At 45.9% G+C, this 24,883-nt stretch overlaps 2 protein-coding genes across 6 annotated transcripts in view; one reads left to right on the top strand and one right to left on the bottom strand.

Annotated features, from left to right (window-relative positions):
* Positions 1-6,086: 6,086 nt before the first annotated feature.
* On the top strand, positions 6,087-16,511 carry LOC311624908 (vomeromodulin-like). Its single transcript, XM_084888580.1, has 8 exons — positions 6,087-6,158; positions 8,681-8,951; positions 11,865-12,366; positions 12,677-12,778; positions 14,284-14,439; positions 15,332-15,416; positions 15,773-15,830; positions 16,074-16,511. Coding segments are annotated over exons 2-8 (1,161 nt in total). The 5' UTR covers positions 6,087-6,158; positions 8,681-8,695; the 3' UTR covers positions 16,076-16,511.
* Positions 16,512-20,209: 3,698 nt separating this feature from the next.
* CDK5RAP1 (CDK5RAP1 mitochondrial tRNA methylthiotransferase) overlaps positions 20,210-24,883 on the bottom strand; it is a 29,090-nt gene continuing 24,416 nt past the window's right edge. For all 5 annotated transcript variants that reach the window (XM_084888566.1, XM_084888567.1, XM_084888568.1 and 2 more), the window contains 2 exons: positions 22,272-22,412; positions 20,210-20,473 (listed from right to left, as the gene is read on the bottom strand). In XM_084888566.1, coding sequence (XP_084744692.1) covers positions 20,384-20,473; positions 22,272-22,412 — 231 coding nt within the window. In that variant the 3' untranslated portion in view covers positions 20,210-20,383. The remainder of the gene's footprint in view (positions 20,474-22,271; positions 22,413-24,883) is intronic.

Genomic DNA, 24,883 nt, shown 5'->3' on the forward strand with positions numbered 1-24,883 from the left:
GTTCTGCTTTGCTAAGGGTTTTCTCCCTGATAGTGCCTGTTTCCTCTGGCCCCTCAGAGAATATTCTGAATTCAGGGCTCAGTGTCTCAGAGAAGGAAGGGTTCCTCAGAAAATGGACCAAAAGCCTGAGTTTTCCAAATCCAGGCCCTGAGAAGATGACGTATAGAAAGACACACAGAAAATCTACAAGCACAGAGAGGTTCCCTAATTGAGAGAGGGAGGAAACAGGGAAGAGAAGTTTTGGAGTTCCTAAGAAAATAAAGGACTACAAAGCCCAGAGATATTTGAGGCCTTGAGTACAGAGGAAAGGGGCAAAGGAAAGCAGCCAGACCACCAAGGGAAATACTGGGTCCAGGTGGGTGACTGTGAGACACTGCACCTCACAGCTGCACCTCAGAGCTTCCTTGGCCCTACAAAGTGTGGCAGGCAGCAGTGCCACCAAGGGAGAGCCTGAAGCTTCCCTCCCACCAACATTCCAGTCCCATGTGCCTGCGCAGGCAGGGCAGTGAGCAAAGAAGGGCAGGGAACCAGAGGGCTTTGCATTCTGATGAAAACAGCTCCATAATTGCCAAGCGTGAGGACAGAATGTGGAAAGGTTCTAAGATAGGAACAAGGTAGGTGTAAGGAAAATACTAAAAGAGAGCCAGTGCAACTACTAGTACAGAAATTAGCAAGAAGGATTGAGGAAGAAGGACACAGAGGAAGGCAGGAGTCAAACTGCACAGAGCCTCCATAGCCAGGGCTAAAGATAAATGTGTTATTATGGTGGATCACTGACAAGTGTAAGCAAGAGAGTGATATGATCTCAATTCTGTCATGCATTTTAGGAGAGAAGAGATTGAGGCAGAGCTACAAAGCAACAAACCCTCGTGGGGGAGGGTGGGCAGGCGGATAACAATGTCTGTTTCATCATGAGAATTCAGGGGATTCATCCCTGAGGTGTTCAAACTGATCGCCCAAAGGAGCCCATATCCCCGCCCAATCCTACATAATAAAAGAGTAATACGTAAATTAGCCACACTCCATGACAAAAAATGGCGGCACCCATAGCAGATGCTGGTGGCATCGCCCAGGCAACGGGAGCCCAGTGTCTGCTCCTTGGCCGCGGAGGGAGGAGAGGGGTCTCTGGCCAGAGGACTGGGAGCAGGACATGAGCTCGCATCGAGAGCTCAGCGTCCAAGCCACGGCTCTGCTGCGGGAAAGAAAGAGCCTGTGGGGCCACGAGCCCAGCGTCTGCACCGCGGCCAGCCATGCAGCAGGAGGAAAGGAGCCTGTGGGCCATGAGCCCAGTGTGCAGGCCTCAGCTGTGCGGCCAGAGGGAAGGAGTCTGTGTGGCCGTGGGCCCAGAGTCCATGCCCCAGCTTGCCATGCAGCAGGAGGGAAGAGGCCTATGGGGCTGCCAAGCTCAGCGTCCCAGTGGCAGGGGAGGAACCAGAAAAAGGGATCTTTCCAGTTCCTGATGCTGACAGAGCCCTATGGGTGCCAGGGTCCTCCACCTGCAGCTCAGCAGCCGCAGTCGCAGACTGGAAACCCCCTGCCAGCAGTCCAGACAGGACCAGTGTGGTGCCACAGTGGGGCGGGAGGGTGTCCTGTAGGCACACTACAGACATCAAATCACTACTGCCGAGGCCACCCCTACACACACACACACACTCACAAGTACTATGGTCCAAGGGGGCGACTCCTGAGGCAAGGCTCCCATGGCAGCTGATGTGTAGCCGGGCAAGGAAGCTGGACCTGAAAGCCCAAGCCCCTGAGTACCCGAGCTGCAGGGTGTCGTGGGCCGGGGCCCTGAGGAGGCCCCAGGACAAGCATCTTCCCCCTGGCTGTGTGGAGGGAGGGGGAGCCTCTGGCTAGAGGCCAGGTGAGGGATGCTGGTGTCTTTGCAGGCCAAGACCAGGCTGAGGGACACCTCCCCCACCCACCCTGCCCCCGCACCCCCATGCATGAATTTTATGCATCGGGCCTCTAATGCATTCTGAAAAGGGGTGGAGACAGGAGGAAGGAGGCCTGAAACTCCCTGACTCAGGTATGACTGTCACTTTGCATACGCAGAGCTGCTGTCTTATCTGATTCTCATAAACCCCATGTAGAAGAAGCAGGCAAGTGACACCCAGAGAAACTGAGGCTCAGAGAAGTAGGCCCATTCATTAGTTCATTCATTCACTTGTTCAACATTTACTGCACTCTGGGTGGACACAGGATAGACACGCCCCAGCCCTTGAGAATCTCTTGGACAAGAAAGAGAAGAAGACAACTGGCATGTCCTAGACCAAGGTTCTGGTTTCAGGCACATCTGGACTAGAACACCTGGCTCTGCCACTTTTGTAGGTGAGCAGCTTAAGTGCTCTCAGCCATAGTCTCTTCGTCCTGAAAAGGAAATGTGGGTGATTGCGTGAGGCTATTTATGCTACTGACCACGATGATGGGTTTTGTAAGAGTGAAAAGCGTTCTCTGGGGGCTCATTAATAGGGGTTTGACAGTTGTAACCACATAAAGACTCAGGTTTCATAGTGTTGGGGGGGGGAGTGGCAAAGGTAAGATATATACACATATAACACCTTAATTTTAAAAATGGCGGGGGGGGGGCGGGGAAGAGAGGAAAGACTCAGGTTTCAGTGTGGCTTCCACGACATGACCTTTCTCTGCATCTCAGGCAAAGCAGTTTCTCCTCCAGGTGAAACTCAAGGTGCCTGATTCAATAGGCAAATGCCACTAAGGTGCCACCTGCGGTCATCTATGGAGCCAACTTGTTGCATTTGCAGAAAACGATGCCAACTAGCAGCAATGTGTAGCCAGTGAATGGCAACCGACAGGAGGTACTCAGAGAGAAAGCAGCAAAAAGCAAGTTCCCACCAGCCACAGCCACCTCTGGGAATGAATGAAAAGCACCTGTTGGCCCACACATACTCCACTTGGACTTTCAAAGCAGAATCCACAGACCGAAAACTGAATGTGGACATCAGTGGGGAAATTGGGTAGAAAAGGAACAAAGCCTAAACACAGGCATCTGCAAACATGTCTTAAAGTAAATTCTTGGCCTTTCCAAACCTCTTAAACATTTATGACATACACAGGTGTAGTAGAATGTATCAAACTCGATCCCCAACTGAAAATATAAACTTCAGAGTGAGGTTAAAATGGCTCTATACTGCCCTAGCTGGTTTGGCTCAGTGGGTAGAGAGTTGGCCTGAAGACTGAAGGGTCCCGGGTTCAATTCTGGTCAAGGGAACATAGCTGGGTTGTGGGCTCGATGCCCAGTGGGGTGAGTGCAGGAGGAAGCCAATCAATGATTCTCTTTCATCATTTCATCATGTTTCTATCTCTCTCTCCCTCTCTTTTTCTCTCTGAAATCAATTTTTTTAAAATGTCTCTTTACCTGCCTTCATTCTGATAAAAGCTTTGGAACAGATCCATTTGGGGAGTAAAGAAACATAAACAAACTACCAGTGTTTTCTTATTGTAAACAAGGTGTAATAGTTGCCAAAACTTGGGTACATCATATTGATAGAGAAGTTATATAAATTCTGAGAGAAAGGTGGAAAACAATTGAAAATACCTGATCCAATGGTAAGTAATGAAAATGATGATGATAGTAAATTATGGAATACTCACATATGCCAAACATTATGCTAATTGCCTAACATAATCATCATGACAGCTCTATAATAGGTACAATATTATCTATACTTTAAGGATGACTAAGCCAGAGAAAATTATTAGATAATGTCCCAAGGCCCAACACTAAGCCAAGATTCACACACATGTCTGTCTGGCCCCAAACCCTGTGCACAGAAACTCTGCCTTCCCCAAAACACCGTTTCATCACCTTTAATTAAACACAAGGCTCATTAAAAATCTCATGAGAGCCCTAGCTGGTTTGGCTCAGTAGCCTGCAGACTGAAGGGTCCCGGGTACGATTTCGGTCAAGGGCACATGCCTGGGTTGCAGGCTCAGTCCTCAATAGCGGGGGGAGGCGTGCAAGAGGCAGTCGATCAATGACTCTCTCTTATTTATGTTTCCAGCTCTCTATCCCTCTCCTTTCCTTTCTGAAATCAATAAAAATATATATTTTTTAAATCTCATGAGATATATGTACCCTTAGAAATAAAAATTAACCCAACTTTTACACAAAACTCCAGAAAATTTGGGAACACAGATTTATTTGCTGCTAGAAGCCCTGTGAACTCCCAAAACCAACAAAGATCTGAGATTGATTACACCAGAGAAGGAAACCAAGGCAGGAGTGCTGGAAAGACTGCTGAGGGACCTGGAGAGTCACAGACAAACATATACACAGACAAAGTACAAATGTGTACACACATGTGTGCATTTCACTAAAAACACTCAAGAAAAGGTCAAAACTCTGATGCCTCTGTCACAGGACACCCCTGGCTCAGCTGGGCCTATGGTGACACCTTCACCCAGAGGCAATTAAGAACTGGTATCTGCATTATCACCAGCAGCTGTGATCCAGCCAAGCCTGGGCCAGCCTTGAAAGGACCCTCCCTTTCAAGAGTCAGCAGGTCAAATCACTTAGCACTTAGGGCTTGGCAACAAGGGAGCCCTAGTGCTCAGCCTGCTAAGCCACCTTCAGAGCAGCCGCTCAGGTGGGTCCTGGATTAGCAGAAGTCAAGGGCTGCCCCACCTCCTGGGGCTGAGGAGAGAGAAAGACAAGGAACCAGGAAGCCCCAAGGGGCCTTCAAAGGCTATATCCCGGATGTGTCCCTCCCCATGTCTGGAGTAGGGTTCATTCCTTGGGTCCAGAGAAACCATTAGCAAAACCAACGGCCACACCCACTAGTGGGTGTCATGAATTTCAACTAAAGAATCACTCACTTTCTCTCTAATGTCCAAGGAAAATAAGATCCAGGACAGTGAGTTTTGTCCTCCTTAACATCATGTGTAAAACCCATGGTCTTAGTCTCTGGGAAAAGGTCAACTATTGTTTGTTCTATGCATCTGACATTTCAGCAAATCCCAAAATGGGGCCTTTGGCAACCAGAACTGCACTTGAGGTCCACAGTTTGAGAACCGCAGTGGGGTTGGCAAGGGCCAGGCAGCAAGCATGCTGAGCCTGCTTGAAGGCAGGAACCCAAACCAATGCCCCCACTTCAAGTGAGCAGAAGCAGACATTAGCCACGCTCTCTGTCAAAATCATCTCCCTCTCCCACACTCTTGCTGTGATACACCACACAGCAAGACGGTGGCAGGATGCACAAAATCACAAAAATCCTATGGGCAGGAACTGAACAGATGGCTGAGAACAACCTCTGAAATAGGGGAAAGCCTGAGGCCCAGAGAAGGGGCTCTAGAATTTTGGGAGCCATTAAATAAAGAACAGGTGAGAGGAAGCCTCATATGGAGATTGAGATTTCTAAAATAGCAATGAAAGGACAGCAGACATCTGAAAACATTTCACTCTCATTCCAGAGGCACTCTGGGAAAGGAACGGAGGCTGAGCCATTTATGTAACAGCCATGCTTACAATCCCCAGGCCTGCATTCAGGCCATCACCCACTTCAAACACTGTGTACTTTCCAATCCGCCTGCATCCATCACTTTATTTCCAAATCTGTGCATGTTTGAATACTTCCTGTCACACGCACCTGATGTAAAATAATACTTAACAGGGAGACACCCTGTCCAAAGGGACCCCATGGCCTTTCTCACAGGTCCTCACCCTAGAATTGGCCTCTCAATGCTGAGTGCCTACCATGGACAGGGCACAGCACTGGCACCTTTAGTAAAGGGCTCTCAATGAGTTGGCACCTGTTTGTAACCTTACAGACTGCTCTACTCTGCCATTCAACCAGCACCTACATCAGAGATAACAGGCCTTTGAAGATTTAAAATGGGACAGTACTTGGACAAACAAGCCCTCTGAATAAGATCTAAGCACCATGAACACCTCTGAGAAAGGCATTGACAAATGTCACGACCATTAGCAGGTGCTGATCTTGGAAATCAGCCTGTATCACGCCTCCCTTATCAGCACACTTGAATGGCGTCCCTTCATGTCTGATTACTTTCCTTGGAGACGTTGGTCTATAAATGTGGGGTACACCTTTCCGTCTGACAGTCCCAGCAATAGCAGGAGGACAGGCAGCTTCCGGAAAAGGTCTCCCATCAACACGAACTCATCGACACTGGGCAAGGTAAGAACTCTAAATCAAGTTCACAAAAGAACGGGTGGAAATTCGGAGGCGGAAACAAGCTAGGGCAGTTCACCAGAGGACGATAAATGCGGGGTCTGCATTTAGAATCTCTTCAGCCCCTCCCTACTGAGCCACACAGCCCTCTGCCGAGCTCAGTAGGTGTCACAATTTTTAGAAAAGGGGGATTTGTTCTGGGACTCTCCAAGGGCCCCACTAAAGACGATGTCTGACAATATTGCCATCAACTCGGTCACAGGCACAGAATTTTATTACTCTTTCCTCAGAGGACACTTACATGTCACCTGAGACAGTAAAGGCCAATTTCACACAGGTGAGGGTAAAATCAGAAAAATAATGAAAATGTGGTGGTTTTTTTTGTTGTTCAATGTGAAGGATTTTCAATGGCTTCTGATTGTGTCCTTCCCAACGTTTCTGCAATAGCGATTCTGCTGCTGATGCTGGTAAATGGCAGGCAGCTTGAGGTGGGCAATGCCCACCTACCCATGGAGAGAACAGAGGTCCCCGAGCCTGATTTTTTAAACTTGTATGGAGAAAAAAATCCAAACAGAGAGAAACTCCAAAGTCTACTTGCTTCACAGAGGGAAAACGCCCTAAGACACAAGCCTCCGTTTTACCCATGATTCTCAGTGACAGCCAGACTTTGAGAATCATGGTAAGGGAGGAATCTGACAGCCAGGAAAGGAAGTGATCCCACTGAGGGAGCAGCTGAGCTCAGAGTCAAGGGGGGCTTTTCTGTCTGGGAGGGAACCCAGCTCTCTGCCTCCAGCTGGAAACAGCAGTAATAATACTACCTGGTGCCTGGACTTGCAGGGAGGATTGCATGAGATGTTGCAGATGTTAGCACAGTAACAAGTACAAACACTGACCAGTACTCAATAAGGATATACAGTGGTGCCTCGCATAAAGAACGCCTCGCACAGCGAACGCTGCACACAACGAACTTCATTTCATGATTCATACAACGAACTTCGTTTCACACAACGAAGTCGCCCGAGCTTCCACGACTGCTTCGCCCGAGCTTCCACGATCGCTGCCGATGTATTGCATCCTTCCGCGCAGGCACTGCAGGCAGTCGTTAGTCACTGCGCTTAACTTAAGCACGTATCGCGGCAATCGTTCTTCATTATGAATTAAATCACGCACATATCACAGCAGTCGTCCTTTTAAGTTAAACTCAATATTTTTTTATATCATGGCTTCTAAAAAAAGCAGGAAGGTGATTTCTGTTGAAATTATGTTTTTAGATGTATCTAAATAAAAATAATAACAAAAAATTTATCTTTTTTATGTCATCTTAGCATATTTTATGCTACAGAACGAATTATTTTTTTAACATGTATTGTTATGGGAAAATGCGTTTCACATAACGAACTTTTCGCATAACAAACTTGCTCCTGGAACGAATTAAGTTCGTTGTGTGAGGCACCACTGTATGTACAGACACATCCCAGCCAGCAGAGGTAGAGTTGAGACTTATGCATTTATACAATCACATTAGTTATGGATGCTCAACCCCAGCCAAAAGGAAGAGGCCATGTGACCTGTGGCCAATAGGATCACCCATTGCCCTGCACACAGAAGAGGCCACAGAAGGTGGATTCCCGGGTTAACTCCATCATTCACTCCACCCTGGGAGCCTGCTTGTGCTGAGTACTAATACAATGGCATGAACTGGCTCATGCCACCATCAAACCAGACCAGTGCTCTCCTGAAACAGAACAGGCCTCGAAAGACAGAGTAGCCCTTAGATGGTCTCACTCACAAGGGGATGGCTCTGGCCTCTGCAAACTGAACTAAATTGCCAAGGCAGCCCAAATACCAGAAGGGTGAAGAATGCCAAGCCTGGGAAGGGTTGACGGGGTGGTTTAGTCCTGCCCATGATAATTACCAGGGGGCTGGACAATGGGCCTCTTTGGCACCTGTATGTAGTGGCACCTGTATGCATAGGCCTTCCTTCTCGGGGGTGTGCAGAGGGTTTAAAGCAGCTCATATCATATCGTTTATACTCCAAAAAGAGATCGGCACTTGGTGAGCTCACACCAACAAAGACACTGCTATACATTACCTGACCAGAAGCAGGGAGAGAGCCTGACCACCACTGGAGAGATAATATTGGTAGCTGAAGCATTCAAAACTCTCCAGTTACCCAGAAGTTGACTCAGACCACTCCAAGGATGTTTGAGTCAAGAGGACTGGCAGGAGGATGTGGGACTGTCCAGGTAAGGCCTTAGTAAAAGGGCATGGCCTGTACTCAAAGGATGCCACCAGCCCATAGATACATTTACGCAAAGGTGATGGACATGAGAAAATGCCCTTATCGGGATATTGACTGTCATGTGATGAAACAGTGTTCCTTGAATACACTATGCAGGCCAGAGTACCTGCAATGTGAATGACACCCCCTACATGAGGCAGGATCTTGTGTGTACTTCCAATACAAACCTACTGGCAGCCCTATGGTCCGCTGGGAATGTGGTGCCTGACGAAGCCCTCCTTTGCAGATAAAAGCCGCCAAGATGCTCACCCTCCTGGCCCTGGCCATCACACTGGCTGTCCAGGCACAAGCGCTTGACCTGCTGGCCCCACCTCCAGTGCTGGGAGAACTTCCTGTCAAAAGGCTCCTTCCAGTTACCGGACAGTTCCGCAGATCTCTTCCAACTCCAAGTGGTTCTCCCCCTTCAAGACGCCTAGCGGACACTCCCCCTACAAGACGTCTCGCTGACACTCCCCCTGAGGTCAAGGATGACATGTCTAGCAGCAAACTCTATGACTGTAAGTAAAAACTATTTCATCTATACACTTTGATGTTCACATCCCTCACACGTTTCTCATTTCCAAGCACAAAGACTATTCATTCCTTCTTCATAGTGACTCTCAAAGAGGAAGTAGTAGAATCAACTCAGGAGCTTGTTAACAAAACAGCTGCTTGAGCCCTGATTGGTGGCTCATGTGGTTGAAGTGTTGACCCATACACCAAAAGGTTGCGGGTTCGATTCCTGGTCAGGGCACATACCTCGGTTGCAGGTTCAATCGCCAGTTGGGGCAAGTACAGGAGGCAACCTATCAATCTTTCTCTCTCACTTCGATGTTTCTGCCTCACACTTCCTCTCTCCCTTCTTCGCTCTCTAAAAATCATGGTAGTGTTTTTGTTTGTTTGTTTTTTGGTATTTTGTTTGTTTGTTTGTTTGTTGTGTGTGTGTGTGTGTGTGTGTGTGTATGTGTTGTGTGTGTGTGTTTAAAAAGAAAAAAAAAAGTATATGCTCAAGTGAGATCCCTCATTGGGCTCGGGCTGCTTGTTAGTGTCCAATAACAAAGGCAGGGTTGAATCATATTAGGTGTTTATTGAGAAGGTCAGCCAACCAAAAAGACAGGGTGCTTACAAGCATCAAACCCTGTCTCCAGCAAGGTGTAGGGGACAGGATTATAAAGGGGAGGGTGCTAGGATGAGGAATGCAGCTACGTGCAGGCCTGGGGGTCCGCAGATGTCAGCTCCTGTAATTAGTCATCAGCAATGAGATGATGTTTTGACTCCTGGTGGGTTGGTCTGACCGTGCTTATTTGTTCTGCTTGCTGGATCCACAGCTGAGTCACCTCCTTAGTCGTTTCACACAGGCCTTGAAAAGGAAACTTTAAAACGTAACCCATATTCATTTATTAAAAAAACACGTAACTCCCTATTCACATAAGTATATGTGTTCTAAGATTTAAAATTTCAGAGAGGAAGGGAAAGGGAGGGAGAGAAAGAAACATCAATGATGAGAGAGAATCATTGATCTGCTGCCTCCTGCACACCCCACACTGGGGACCAAGCCTACAACCCAAGGCAAGTGCCCTGACCGGGAATTGAACCATGACCTCCTGGTCCATAGGTCCAAGCTGAACTACTGAGCTGCACCAGCCTGGCTTTTTATAAATTTTTATTTATTGATTTGAGAGAGAGAAATTTGTTGTTCCACTTATTTATATATTCATTGGTTGATTCTTGTATGTACCCTGACACTGAATTGACCCATAACCTGAGGGATCTTCTAACTGAGCTAGCCAGTCAGCGCAGTACTGGTTTTATAATAAGATCAAGATGATGCTGAGGCTCTTATCTGCAGTCCACACATTGGTTAGGATATGTCAAAGCAGGTTTAGAGAAGAGAGCTCCTGGGTCCAGCAACTTCTCCATTTACCTGTCTTTTATATGACTCCTAACGACACCTGAACACTTCCAGGAAATCTCACAGTTTCTCAACGCTGGGCCCAAAGCTCAGCCCAGATACCTATAGGTGCTTAAAGCATCAACCTGCTTGACAGGAGCCAGAAAATAAGAAACCCAGGCCCACGTCCAAATCCCTTGACCAGATTCGTGCACTGCAAGCTCCCTTCTCAGATGTGGACTTCTGTCCCCCAGCAATTTCCCAGGCCCTGAGGGGAAAGGAAGTCAGGAATTGAAAAACTTGGCAAAGAACTTAGCCCATTTGGGGAATAAGAAGGGAAGAGGACTCATCGTCAAACAAAGGCCACAGGAAAGTCCTCATGGCTACCCTTAATGGCCCTACAGTCACGGTCACTGTCAACCTTCCAGAATGACAAGACAGGGTGACAGAGAGAAACTCGGCAACTGCCTACTGACCAGAGCTCACCCATCACTGCTTTCCTCTAAGAACATGTGCCCCACTCTTCTGACCATCCTGCCTTATTATGCAATACTTCACATACACAGAAAAGTTCACCCAGTGGTATAAAGGACAGCAATGTACCCATCAAGCAGTATTCAGTGGTGGTGATAGTGAATTTCATTGTCAAGCAAACAAAAACTGAAAAGATATACACAGCAAATAACTGTAATCAAAATCTACATTCAGAATAAAACCAGACATTGGACTGAAGGCCCCATGACACTTACTGGGCTGCATACTCTTCCGGCCTCCCCTCTTTCCCAACCACAGGAAGCTTCTAGCCTGAATGTTTTTCCTTTGTCATTTCTTTATTGTTATGTCAAGTGGCTCTCATTCTGAATCTAAAATTTGCACTACATATCATAAAGTTTCTCAAAAGGTGGCCAGCTTGCACTGTCTCTCATATGTATGTTTGTGACATGATTTATCTATGAGGAGTTTTTGTCCATTTTCCCTGACTCATTTTTCCTGATAAATTCTCCAGGATATATATACCAACTGTGTTTTTGTTCAATTGTGTTCAACTCTAAACAATGCAAAACAGCACACTCTTGTGCGGGTCTTGAAGCTCATACATGCGAAAGATGAAGGTGTGTCCACATCACCCACACAGGCAAAAGCCCTCCAGACTGCAGAGCCCTGGGCATGGGAAGCAGCAGCAAGGCCCCAAAAGCCATGGCCTCGAAGCTTCACAGGGGCAGGTCCTAACAGACTTCTTCCTCCTGCTATTCTATGGGGATAAGAATCTTGTCCCTCAGTCCAGTTCACTTTCGTGCTAGGCAGCCAAGGTTGTCAGATGAGACAGCTCCTCTGAGTTCCTTTCTCCAGCCATCAAGAGCAGCACGATAGGATAGGACCCTGTGACTTCACAGCTCTGCTACTTGGCTCCTGACCCTCCTTCCCTTCCACACCGTCTTCTAGGATTCGAGTTCTGACTTGCTTCTCCACCTGGGAAGGTTCCTTTGACTGAATCAGTTGTGCAGCTAACAGTAGGAATGTGTCTTTTCGCCATTTTCAGATCTGAACACCACCCTGCCACCACAGATTGAGAAGCTGCTCATGTGTGCGGATGTGGATCTGGCCGGTGTGCTTGGCACAGTGTTAAACACAGTGGCCAACCTGGACGTGCTGTCTCTGTTAGACCTCTCTTCCGCCCTCAACATCCTTGGTGACAGTGGCCTTGGTAGTGTCCTGGGCAAGGGGAGCAACAGCAAGTCCTCAAAGTCACCACTGTCCTCGCTCTCAAAAGCCACTGATGCAGTCAGCAACCTGCTACCCTTGGCCCAAGGGGCCCTGGGCGGCCTACTGCCCAACACTGTGGAGAAGGATCCTGCAAAAAAAGCTGACCAGGACTCTTCTCTTCTCTCAAATCTCCCCCTGCCCCTGGGTGGTGTGCTCAACACAGTGGGCGAGCTCACAGAATCCACCGATGGCGTACTCAAGAGTGTGGTGCCAAGTGGCATCAGCGATACACTCTCGGGTGTGCTGGGAAATATTAACGTAAAAGACCTCTTGATAGGGTAAGTGCTTCCTTGAGCCTAAGGTATGGCACAAGAGAAAAGAGATGTTTGGAGATTTTGAAGCTCAACCTCCTACAAACCCATGGAGACAGCCATATCTTCCCAAAGCAATATTCCAGCTCTGTGTCTTCGGGGGTGGAGGGATAGGGAGGGAATATGAACAAGATTTCTTGAGCTTAAGGAACTGGGTGGCTAACAGGACTGGGCTATCCAGGGGATAGATGTTAGTTGGCTGCTTCAAAGGCATTTCTACTGCTGCTCAGGCTGATTCCTTGAGTCAGGACTGACCCTGGATGTTGTCGTTTTGCAGATTAGAGGTTCAAAAAGCAACTGTGGAGAGCATGACGTTGACCATGGCAGATGATGAGATCCTCGCTCAAGCTGTGACTACCGCCTTCATAGGTGGAAAAGGGTGAGTCTGTCTCCAAATCAGTCAACTGAGTAGCCCTGGACCAGGCCCTTAATATGCAGTTTCCAAAGGGCCAGGCAGGGAGAACACAGAGCAAGGCAGGATGTCTGAGGATGGGACAAATTAGGCAGCAAATTAGGCAGCAAATTAGCCCCTCTCCTCCAGCCCAGAGGGCCAAGCTGGGATAATGACCCCATGGAACCCCATCTTCAACGAGTGTAAACAGAGCCAGAAATCCAAATTCCCTGTAAAACATGCACATTTATACAGATGGCCAATGTAGAGAGAAACCACAGAGGGCACCTCTTACTGACTGCACTGGTTCCTGGAAAGTGTAACTTCCAAACCATCTGCACTCTCCAAAGAGGAGCAGCCCACTCTCACAAACACTGTCCTAGGCAGTTGGGGGAGACAGAGATGGTTGATTGCTCTCCAGAAGCTAACAATGGAAACATGCATGTTCAAGTCCATTCATCCACCTAACATACACTACTCTGTACCAGACCTCATGCTGGGCACAGAGGGAGCAACTAAAAGAGGGCTCTGTCCTTGGGGAGAGTCCACATGTGGGAGAGGAACACGTTCACAGGACAGGCCCAGGGCACACAGAAAGGCATGAGAAGGGCAGGAACCCCCCTCGGCACTGATGCTTCTCACTGATCGAGCTCTATCCAGGCACCTAACTGAGGCACTCTCAACTTCCAAAGCCTCTTGACAACTCATCAAGAAAGCAGCCCTGTCTCAAGATTGGGAAACCAGCTGAGACCCACAAACTGGTTATGAACCTTGCTCAATGTCACACAGCTGAAATGTGGCAGTGACAACACTTAAATCCAGGCATTCTGCCTCCACAGCCCATGTCTGTGACCAACACAATGAGCAGTGGTAGGAGGAGCCATTCACCTTCTTCAGAGCACGTGACGTTAATAAGAGCAGGTGTGGTAAATGGTGGGATTTTCTTACGCTGTCACTCACACAACAGACAGCTGGGGTGCTGGGCACAAAAGTGAACCTGTAATGAGCATCCAATTACAAGTAGCTTGAATGCCTCCAGAAAGATAAAAAAAGACTTCCTGAAGTTTGGTCAGGAGAGGGATTTTCCAATGATTATGGAAAGCCTGCCATGAACCAGACTTTGAGTCCTGTGTACAAGGGATCGTCAACTTTGGGGCATGCTCACTGGAAATCACCAGAATTTTCACTCTCTCCACTAATCTGGACAAATTCATGAGGCTGACTCCCAAAATGCCTATCACTTCAGCTGAGCAACCTCTTGCAGCCAGGTCTCGTTTCACCTGTATCTTTTTTTTCTTTTTTCTTTATTGTTGAAAGTTATTACAACAATATTTTCCCCCATTAACCTCTTCCAGCCTGCCCAACCACCTCCCCACTCTAGCCTCAGGCCCTCACTGCCCCGTTGTCTGTATCCACAGGTTATGCATATGTGCGTATAAGTTCATTGGTTGATCTCTTCCTACCCACCCTCACCCGCATCTTGTTCTCCACAGCCTGTTAGGACCTGTAATCAGCATCCTGGGATTTCAGATGCATGGGGATGTGACTCTGAAGATTGGTGTTTCCACAAACGCCACCCAATGTGTCAGCCTGCAAGTCCAGGACACGGTCATCAAGACTACAAAAGTGGACCTTCAGTTGGTGGAGATGTACGTGAGACCAACAAGCCTATATGTCAGAATGTCCCCCTGGTACACAGGAGGTTACCCTCATAGATTAGCTCAGCCAGCCCAATGCTTTCAATGAGCAGTAAAAGAGGCCCAGAGAAGGGTCTCTGCTTAAGAACAGACCACTATGTTGAGGAAAGCCATCCCACACTTGGCCTACATTCTACCTACTAAGCACACCTTGTATTTTGTCCCAGTTTTGTTGCATAGCAATGGATTTACCTGGATCAAAATTCAAAAGATACAAAAAGCTATACAGTGAAGTCTCTGCCCACCCATACACACCAGCTGGCTAATGGTACTCCCTGGAAACAACCAATGAATCCAGTCCTTTTTGTTGGCTTTCAGAGATATTTGCATTGGCAACAAATATGCATGAACATACACACACACTGAAATGGGCAGATATTATAGACACCTGTCTGCACTCCAATTGTTTCACATAAAGTTTTTTTTTTCATGGAATTAGTTGCATCAGTAAATAGCTTCTTCTTATGTTAAATCTACCATTTATGAATACGCACTATAATTTAACAGTCCCTTATGAAATAGTGAATTTTCTTCCAATTATTACCTTTCTGCCCAACTCTAATTACTAAGGTGCCACACATATCTGCTCATTAAAGTGCACGGTATCTGAAGGATAAATTTCTCCATGTGAAACACTGGGTCAGATGTCTGACTTTGATGATTTCCCCAGGTATCCTCACTTCTCCCTTCATGGCTATAACTGAAGGTGAAAGGTTTCAGGTGGTTGCAAATTGTAAGCAGCAGGACATCACTGCAGCTGTATCATCAATAGATGAGTTCTCTCCAATGTCGGACAAAATCCAGAAATGCAAACTCACACAGCTCTCCCCGTATCTCTTCCCAGGGTCACAGATATTGTGCCTCTCCCTCTTCCTCTGCCCTTGAATGATGTCATTTCTCAACTGCTGACAGTTGCCTTGAAGGAGAAGGTGAGTCACAGGAAAGGGGCGGGCACCACACAAAGGTCTGGGTCATGTGTGGGGAGACAGGAAGCAGCCTTTCCTCAGACATGGCCTGCTGCCGGGAGAGACGTGGGGAGGACACATCGGCCTTCAGGAGTCCAGAGGCTAGGGGATACAACATTCCCTCTGACCCCAGCAGCGGCATAGGACAACGCCTCAAGCTGGCGGGATAGGGGGAGAGGATGGGTTCTGCCAAAAAGAAGGCCAGGAAACAGAAGAGGGAGAAGGGAAGTAGAAGAGGAAAGAGGAGAAGAGGACCTGGGTGTGGAGGTGGGTGAGACTGCTGCATGTCCTCGCAAAGCTAACTGGTGGTTAATTCACAGACCAAAGAATCAACATCGTGTGACATTGATCTCAGTGATTTCAGCGAATGCAACAACTGTGAGTACAAACACCTGACTTCCCGGGGGCTGCCCAGGTCAATGCAGGGAGATGGCCAAGCCCCATAGGAATCCCACTGGGTGACAGACAGGAGATGGGGCTGTGAGCTGCAACACCGGGTACCTCCAAGCACCCCACCAACTCCTTAGCACGCTCAGGGAGATGGAGGGCACAGCTGGCACCGCCTGTGCCTGCAGCCAGCTTATATTAACAGTTATAATTAGTTCTTTTATCTCCCCACAGAGAGACCTTCAGGCAGCAAACTAAACCCAGCACATGGGCAACCAAAGCATTTCCGAAAATGAAAGCACTCTGGAATTTCTCTGAAGAAATATGGAGTGAGGGCATCCTTGTGATTAAGGAGCCAAGCTGAACAGTGTTCTGAACATGTCAGCTACTCTTTGGAATTTCACCAGTGCTACCTTGAAGCAACAAGTGCAAGAAAATCAAGAAGAGGGTTTTGGGCATTTTGTAATCATCTCTTTAATAATTATCCTGTTTTCATGCAGAAAATGACTCACTTGTCTTCAATTCCTACAAAAAGGAGTTTTGTAGTGTGTTCATGATAAGTAAAAGTACTATACACACTAAAATCAATAATGAGCCCAGCCAGTGTGGCTAAGATGTTGCCTTTTCAATTCCCAGTCTGGGCACATGCCTAGGTTGTAAGCTTATTCACCATTACAGAGTGTGTAAGAGACAGCTGATTGATGTTTTTCTCTCTCTTCCCCTCTTCTTTCCTCTCTCTCTCTAAAAAAATAGCAAAATATTTTTAATCAATAATGTGAATGATGAGGCAGCAAAGGCCAGGATTAATTTATCTAGGGCACTAAGAGACAATCTTGACCATGATTAAGACTTTTCTACCCATACCTGTGCCCTCCCCAACTCCAAGTGCTTTCTTTTGCCCATTGGCCCAACATGAAAATCACACAGGGGATTTTCATGTTTCACACAACATGAAAACCCCCATCATCACATGTTACACAGGAAAAGGCAGAGACTAGATGCTAAAAGATATATGGAACAGAGCAAGTAAGAAGAGCCTCCTACCATGAGCAAGGCAGCAAAGGATCTAGGTCCCAGCTCAGCAGCTACAGGCCATGCCAAGTGGCTGTTAGAGGAAGACAAGCCAAATAGGAAACCTGTAAATAAAGAGAACTCCAGACAAGTTTACAAGAAGGGTGCTGAGAAACACAACTGTGATCTCTATACCAGGCAGAGACCCTCCGTCCTAAGTCCAGTGTCTGCGTTAACATATCTGCTCTGGAAACAAAAGAGCTCAGACTGTAGACACCAAGACCAGAGATGCCAAGCAGGACCAGCCACTGGGCTTTCCTCCCAGTAAGGGGCAGCACTCCACAAAATAAAGTCCGAATCACACTACTCCATTCAGCTCTGTCTAAACCTTATGGCTTGATTTCTTGCCAGGCCATTACCTCAGTCAATCCTTCTTGGTAAATGGCAGTACAATCCAGCTTTTCTAGCCGGCCACTTGAGAATTGTTCTCCATTCCTTCCTCTCCCAGGAACAGATCCTGTCTTGTTGATTCTGCCTCAAGAACACCTTTCCCCAATTTTCTTTCTTTCCAACACCATCCTAGTCCAAGTCACCAACTCATTTAGTAGGGCTACTGACCTCCCTGCCCTTGTCACCTACAATCTATCCTCCACCTGGCAGTCAGAGTGCTCTTTATAAAAATGCACATTCCCTACTTGAAAACTTTCCACCAGTGCTCATGAGTCTATAAAAAAAATCAGAACCCTCATGCATTGCTGGTGGGAACGTAAAAATGGTTCAACCTCTGTGGAAAACAGAAAAGGTAGAACATAGAGGAATTTTAGGGCAATGAAACTATTCTGTATAATAAAAAAGGACTTTATTATTTTAGAGCAGTTTTAAATTTACAGCAAAATGATTGGAAAACACAGAGAATCCCCATATACCTCCTGCCCCCACACATGTCCCACATCAGAGTGTACATTTGATGAACCTACCTTGACTCACATTTATCACCCAAAGTCCATAGTTTATGTGAGGGTTCTCTCTTGGAATACACTCTGGGTTTTGACAAATGTATAATAACTTACAAGCCATTCTCTATGCTTTCCAGTCAATTTTGCTGTAAACTTAAAACTGCTCTAAAATAATAAAGACCTTTTTTAAAAATACAAAGGAAAAAGAAGAACTAGAATAAATAAACTACCTTCTACCCTAAGGACTAGAGAAAGAAGAACCAATTAAACCCAAAGCAAGCAGAAGAAATGAAATGTACAGATTAGAGCAGAGACTAATGAATTAGAGAATAGAAAATTAAAAGAATTGATGGAAACAAAAGTTGGTTCCTTGAAACAATCAACAAAATTCACAAAATTTTAGCTAGACTGACAAAGAAAAAGAGAGAAAACTCAATTTACTAAATCAGAAATTAAAGAGGGGATGTTACTACCAATCTTAGAGAAATACAGGGATTATAAGAGAATACTATGATCAACTGTATGCCAACAAATTAGATGACCTGATTGAAATGAACAAAGTCCTTGAAGCACACAAACTATCAAATCTGACTCAAGAAGAAATGGGAAATATAAGTAGATCTAGAACTAGTAAGGAGATTGAACTAATAATCAATACATTCTATTAACATGGTATATTACATTGATTGACATTATGCAGCCATTAAAAAATAAGGAATGAGCCGAAACCGGTTTGGCTCAATGGATAGAGCGTCGGCTTGGGAACTGAAAGGTCCTGGGTTCGATTCCGGTCAAGGGCATGTACCTTGGTTGCAGGCATATCCCCAGTAGGGGGTGTGCAAGAGGCAGCTTTTTGATGACTCTCTCTCATCGATGTTTCTATCTCTCTCCCTTCCTCTCTGTACAAAATCAATAAAATATATTTTTTTTAAATAAATAAAAAATTTAAAAAAAAATAAGGAATGAGCCCAGCTGGTGTCGCTCAATGGTTAAGCATCAACCTGTGAACTAGGAGGTCATGGTTCGATTCCCAATCAGGGCACATGCCCAGGTTCGATCCCCAGTGTGGGGTGTGCAGGAAGCAGCTGATCAATGATTCTCCCTCATCATTGATGTTTCTGTCTCTCTCTCTCTCCCTCTCTCCCTCACTGAAATCGATAAAAATATATATATTTTTTAAAAGGAATGAAGTACTGACACATTATGCAACATGGATGAACCTTAAAAGCATTACGCTTAGTGAAAGAAACCAAACATAGGCCACATATTATATTATTAAATTTATACAAAATGTCCACAATAGGCAAATCCAGAGACAGAATATATAGTAATGTTTGCCAATGAGGGATGGAAAAATGAAGAGTGACCACTAATATGTATGGGGTTTCTTTTGGAGATGAAAAGGTTAAAGAATTAGATAGTGGTGACAGTTGCACAACCTTGTGAATATACTAAAAACCAGTGAATTGTACACTTTAAAATGGTGAAATCAATGCTATGTGAATTGTAATCTCAATAAAAAGGGAGGGAAGGAGTCAGCCAAAGTGGTTATAGTAATATTAGATAATGTAGATTTAAAAGCAAAAGATATTACTAGGGCTGAAACCAGTTTGGCTCAGTGGATGAAGCATTGGTCTGCAGACTGAAGGGTCCTGGGTTCGATTCCGGTCAAGGGCATGTACATTGGTTGCGGGCATATCCCAAGTGGGGGGGGGAGGGGGGTGTGTGCAGGAGGCAGCTGGTTGATGTTTCTCTCTCATCAACATTTCTAGCTCTCTATCCCTCTCCCTTCCTCTCTGTGGAAAATAAATAAAATATATATATATATATATATATTTTTTTTTTAAAGATATTACTAGGGTTAAAGAGGTCATTTTATAATGACAAAGGAATCAATTAATCAAGGGAACATAAAAATTCTAAATATAGTCACCTTTTATCAGAGCTTCAGAATACATGATACTCAGAGAATGGCATAACCTTAGTAATAAATGGGCCAAGAATGAGTGTCCAAAGCCTACTAATAGGTATTGATGTCTTCCAAAACTCCAAGTGCTGTCAGACCTGAAAGCAAGGAATGAACTGACAGGCTAAAAACGAGGTTCAGAGAGAAATCCTCAGGTAAAATATGAGAATAAAATGAGGAAGTAGCAGGTGAGTCAATGTCATCAAACCAAAATGTTAGAAAGACCTAGAGCAGTTTTCCCAAGAAAATGATTCTCTCACCTTGGCCTCTCCTTCAGTCTCTAATTCCTAGGATTCAGGGGAGAAAACCAAAGGGGTTAGCAGTGTCCACAGCAGAAACTGGGGTGGGAATCATTTAACACGGGACATTCTAGAGAAAATCCCAGAAACACTTACCAATGAAGAAACGATAATCATGTAGAGAGACAGAGGGACCACTTTAGTTTAAATAAATTTAATGATCATAAGGGCTGTTCATATAGCAGCAAAGGGATGCATTTCTCCATCTGACATAAAGTTGCTTCACCACTGGCAGCTTGTCTTCAATGCTTCATTACTTCTTTCATTAGTGACCAGTCATATCTCCCTTCCTGGTGGCAAGGACCGCCCACATCACTCAGGTGAGCAATGGGCTGAGGAGTCCTTCAGAGTGGTCCTGCAGAGCACATGTCCTCTCAGTGTCTGAGAGCTGGTGGAGGTAATCTGAAAGAAAATCAGTCAGGAGAAGCAAGGTAACCAAGACTGCACCACAGGTATACGATGAGGAGCCTCCAGAGGAGAGGCCACCACAAGGGACCTGATGGAGACGCCAGGCCAGCAGAGACTGTGTGGTTCCCGTAGGCCCCCAATCCAGGGAGGAAGAGGTGTTTGATGCAATGGTAATGCATGTTACCATTAGTCAGCACCAAACAGCCAGTCCTTTTCTTCTGGGAGATGGCTCCTCCCCAACATCAACCAAGGTTCAGCTGTGAGCTGCCCATCACAGACCCCGCCCTCCTAACTCCCGGGGGAACTGTAATCAGGGCTGGACCAGTTAAATCCTTCCTTAGGATATTTAAGGCCAACGTTTGGTGAGAAAGGCTCTTTCATCTCTAATTAAGAGCTAAAAGCATGTGACCCCAAAGGTACCAGTGGTCTCATTTCTCACCATGAGAACAAGTGGATCCATTAGTAAATATTTATTGAGCATTTAATATGTTCCAGGAATAGTCCTAGGTGCTAGAAATAGTAAGGAGAACAAAAGAGATGTTTTCCCTGACCTCAAAGGAACTTTCTCTGAAAATCAATGGGAAAATATCCTCAAGTGAATATTTTTAAAAAATGGTAGTCACACTGGCTATTTTCTTATTATTTATTGTTTAGAGTACTACAGATGTCCTCTATTTCCCCCCTATCCCTTCCTTCCACCCAGCTCCCACCCCACCCCAGGCCTTTACCACACTATTGTCTTTGTCCAAGGGCTATGCATATATGTATATAAATTCTTTGGTTAATCTCTTCCTGTCTCTCCCTCTCCCCTCGGCTATTTCTATTATCAAACCCTATAACCCAGCAATTCCAAGCCATATACCCAACAGAAATGAAAATGTCTGTGCACTAAAACATGTGTATAGGAACATCATAGCAATTTACACTAATAAAAGAGAAATATGCAAATTGACCATACTTCTGCAACTCCAATGAGGAGTATGCAAATTTACCCACCAAAGTTGGCAGGTTAATTTGCATACAGGTGCAGAGCAGCCAAGCAGGGCGGGATGCCTGCTATGAGGGGGAGGCTGTGGGGCAGAGGGAGCTACTGGAGCGGGTAAGTCTTCACTCCCAGCCGCCTAGGAGCAAAGACTGTAGGCTCCCAGGCGGCCAGGAGCAAAGACTTGTAGGCTCCTGGGCAGCCTGGAGCAAACCATGGGGAAAGAAGGCCTATTCTTGCACAATCTTCATGCAACAGGCCTCTAGTTCTAATCATAATAGCTCCAAACTGGAAACAACCAAACTGGCCAACAACAGTATAATGCATAAATAATTTGTGGTATATTTATATAATATGGATAAATATAGGGATAGGCAAAATTAGGCTTATAGTTGTGAGTACCTAAAACACAGAGTTAATAATGTGGACTCAGGATCTGAGCTGCCTCGGTTTGAATCTCTACATTACCACGTGTTGGTGTGTGACTCTGAGCAAGCTACTTAAATTCCTGGTGCTTCAGAGAACTATCAACCCACTAAAATCACTTATACTTCCTGGCCTCTCTGCACCCAGAAACAATATGCTACTATATACTCCAACCTCAGCAATTTCCCAGAAAGAGAAGAAAAACAAGAATGCATTAGTTAGAAATAGTCTAAAATTTAATTCAAGATGCTCTTCCATTGTTTAGATTGAGAAGAAATTTTTATTTTACTAAAGAATTTCTCCAAAAAAAAAAATTTCATTCCCCTGTATTACCCAATCCAACACCCCATTCACAGGGCAAGCTAAATGCCCAAAATATCTTACCTTCACCAGCACATAGTCCCCAGGCTGAGCTCTGACCTTGAGCCCTGAGTCAGTGGCATCCTCCATCTCTACATCAGGGAATATCACCTTAAGGTTTCCATCATTCCGGCCGCACAGCTCAGTGGCAGAGCGTTTACTGAGCTGCAAAGAGAACAGAGGAGAATGTATAAACCCGTCATAGTCATCAGTTCTTGGAAGGCAGAGAGTACACCTTCTATGTCTCAGACTCCCCCAAGGGTTTTACTCAGAGAACATTCCTAAACCAAGAAATCTCTGAAATCTAGTGTTTACCACTGCCCCACCAACAAGGGCAATACGTGACACATAACAGAAATTCAATAAAGTTTTGCTGACGCTATCTTAGTAAATGACTCAATCAATGAGTCTGATTACAGAACTCGTTTCAGCAGGAATGGACCTCAAATAGGTAATGTAGAGATTCAAACCGAGGCAGCTCAGATCCTGAGTCCACGTATGGGTGATGCTCTTCGCAAGCCCACTTTCACTTTACCCACCAGTTTCACAGTAATCACTAAGGAATGATCAGGGATTGTTTGGCCCAGATTACATGCCCCCAACGAACAGGTAGTCTTGAAATCAGTGTCTCCATCACACATGTAGAAAACAAGGCCAGGAGAATAATAAACCCAGAATGATGGAACTAACTTACGAATCTTTTTCTTACAGCCATGATGAAGTAACTAAAACCAAATTTATCCTCAAGCCTTGAGTAACCAGAAAACTGGACAAAAGGTATGAAATAACTTTTTTCAGATTTTGAACAGAGATCACATCAGACTGTGATCCCCAAGAGAAGAAAAGCAAATGAGATGAGCCCTCCAATCACCTCTGTGTTTTACCAGAAGGCACATGCGATATGCAGTATGCAAAGCAAGGAGGGAGATCTCAAGACAGAGCATGGTGATTTTCTCTGGACTGAAGGATTGGAGTACAGGAAGCCTGCTAACTAGAAACTGTGGGACAAGTTCTAGACAGGAGGGAGATAAGCAGGAAAAAAGCTATGGAAGTGTGCAAAGGGATCCCTCGAGTCTTTGCTGAATACTAACTACTACATGCTCCTCTTATAGAGGGAAACTCCTTGAAGTCAAGCAAAAGAAAGTTATTGAGAACTCCCAGAGCTCACATGGGACTGGGGATCATTTGATCTACCTCTAAAGAGTCCTCACTGATTCCTTGGGACATGTAGTACTGACTCCAGAAGAGCCAAAACTTAGTAATGAGGCTGAACCATCCCAATAACAAAAAGGCTTTTCTAACAAAGCTTAAAAACAAGCCTTGAAAGGATCAATGGAATTGTAAGTAACAACACTGCCTATCAGAACAAAGCCAAACGCAAAATCCAGACACTCATAAGTGAACACTGCAATGTCCAACATCTAATCAAAACTCACTAAATATGCACAGGAGCAGAAAAGTGTGACCTACAATCAACAGAAAAATCACTCAATAGAAACAGACCAATGGAGTGCTGGTCAAGATGACAGAGTATATAAACACTGTGCTCGCCTCCTCCCACAACCACATCAAAATTACAGAAAATCATAAAACCACCACCCTTGAGATGAGCTGAATTCCTATAACTAAAGATACAAAGAAGCCACATCAAAACTGGTAAGAGGAGTGGAGATGCAAAACAGACTAGTCCCACACTCGTGTGGCAGTTAAGATTCAGGAGAAAACTATGCTGTACACTAAAAAGTAATATAATATTGAATGTAAACTATAATTTTAAACAAATTTTTTAAGATTCAGGATGCATATCTCAGCTGCGGAGGTTCCCCTGAGGAGCAAGGCGGCCCAGTCCAACATGGGCTCCCCAGCCCAGAGCAGCAGAGCCAGGACAGATCCCTACAACATCAGGCTGTAAAAAATCAGCAGGGACTCGACTGGGTGAGACAGAGAACTGCTGCAGACCCAGACATCCTCTTAAAGAGCCCACGCAGAGCCGTTCTCACTCATACTCACCCTAAGCTCCAGTGAAGAGACAGCAGCTCAAAAAGCACCAGGGACATACAGGGAGGAACTGAATTGTCTAGCTTCAGAGCCAGGACGGAAGGGAAAGCACTCTCCCAGACAGAAGTGCTGGCAGGTACCATGATTCCTTTGTTGAGCCCTCCCCACACACAGCCCCCAGGCACAGGCAGAGGCGGGTGCCATGTCTGAGCCTCCATCAAACTGCCTACCCTGGTGATTGATCCCCTGAGACCCCACCCCAACCAACGCGTGCTGGAGCAGAATCTCTTTTAGTGGCAGTCCTACACAAGTGGCCCGCTTCAGCCAGTGCTGCGGGCTTTCCTAAAATCTCTCAAAGGCCCACAAACTCCAAACAATGGCTGGGCTTGGCATATACACTTTACCTCTTGTTAAGCGGACCCAAGCCTGGCACTAGTGGCAGCCGACCTCAGCTCACAGCTAGCCTCACCCAGGCATTCTTAAACCCAGGGCAGGCAGCTACCAACTGCATATCACTTCGTAGCTCCTCTGAGGTGGACCCAGGCCAGGCACAGGCAGCAAATGACCCGGGAGGCCTAGACTGAGAGCCCCTCCCAAGAAACCCAGAAACAAAACACATGAGGAGCTAATTGTGTGCT

Source organism: Pipistrellus hanaki, assembly GCF_964339955.1.
Source record: "Pipistrellus hanaki genome assembly, chromosome: 6".
Lineage (NCBI taxonomy): Eukaryota > Metazoa > Chordata > Mammalia > Chiroptera > Vespertilionidae > Pipistrellus > Pipistrellus hanaki.

Bases quoted from the DNA above. Each gene is read 5' to 3' on its own strand.
- LOC311624908 (XM_084888580.1), top strand. From the start codon at position 8,696: ATGCTCACCCTCCTGGCCCTGGCCATCACACTGGCTGTCCAGGCACAA. The intron at 8,952-11,864 runs GTAAGTAAAAAC...CGCCATTTTCAG, and splicing joins TAGCAGCAAACTCTATGACT to ATCTGAACACCACCCTGCCA. The intron at 12,779-14,283 runs GTGAGTCTGTCT...TGTTCTCCACAG, and splicing joins GCCTTCATAGGTGGAAAAGG to CCTGTTAGGACCTGTAATCA.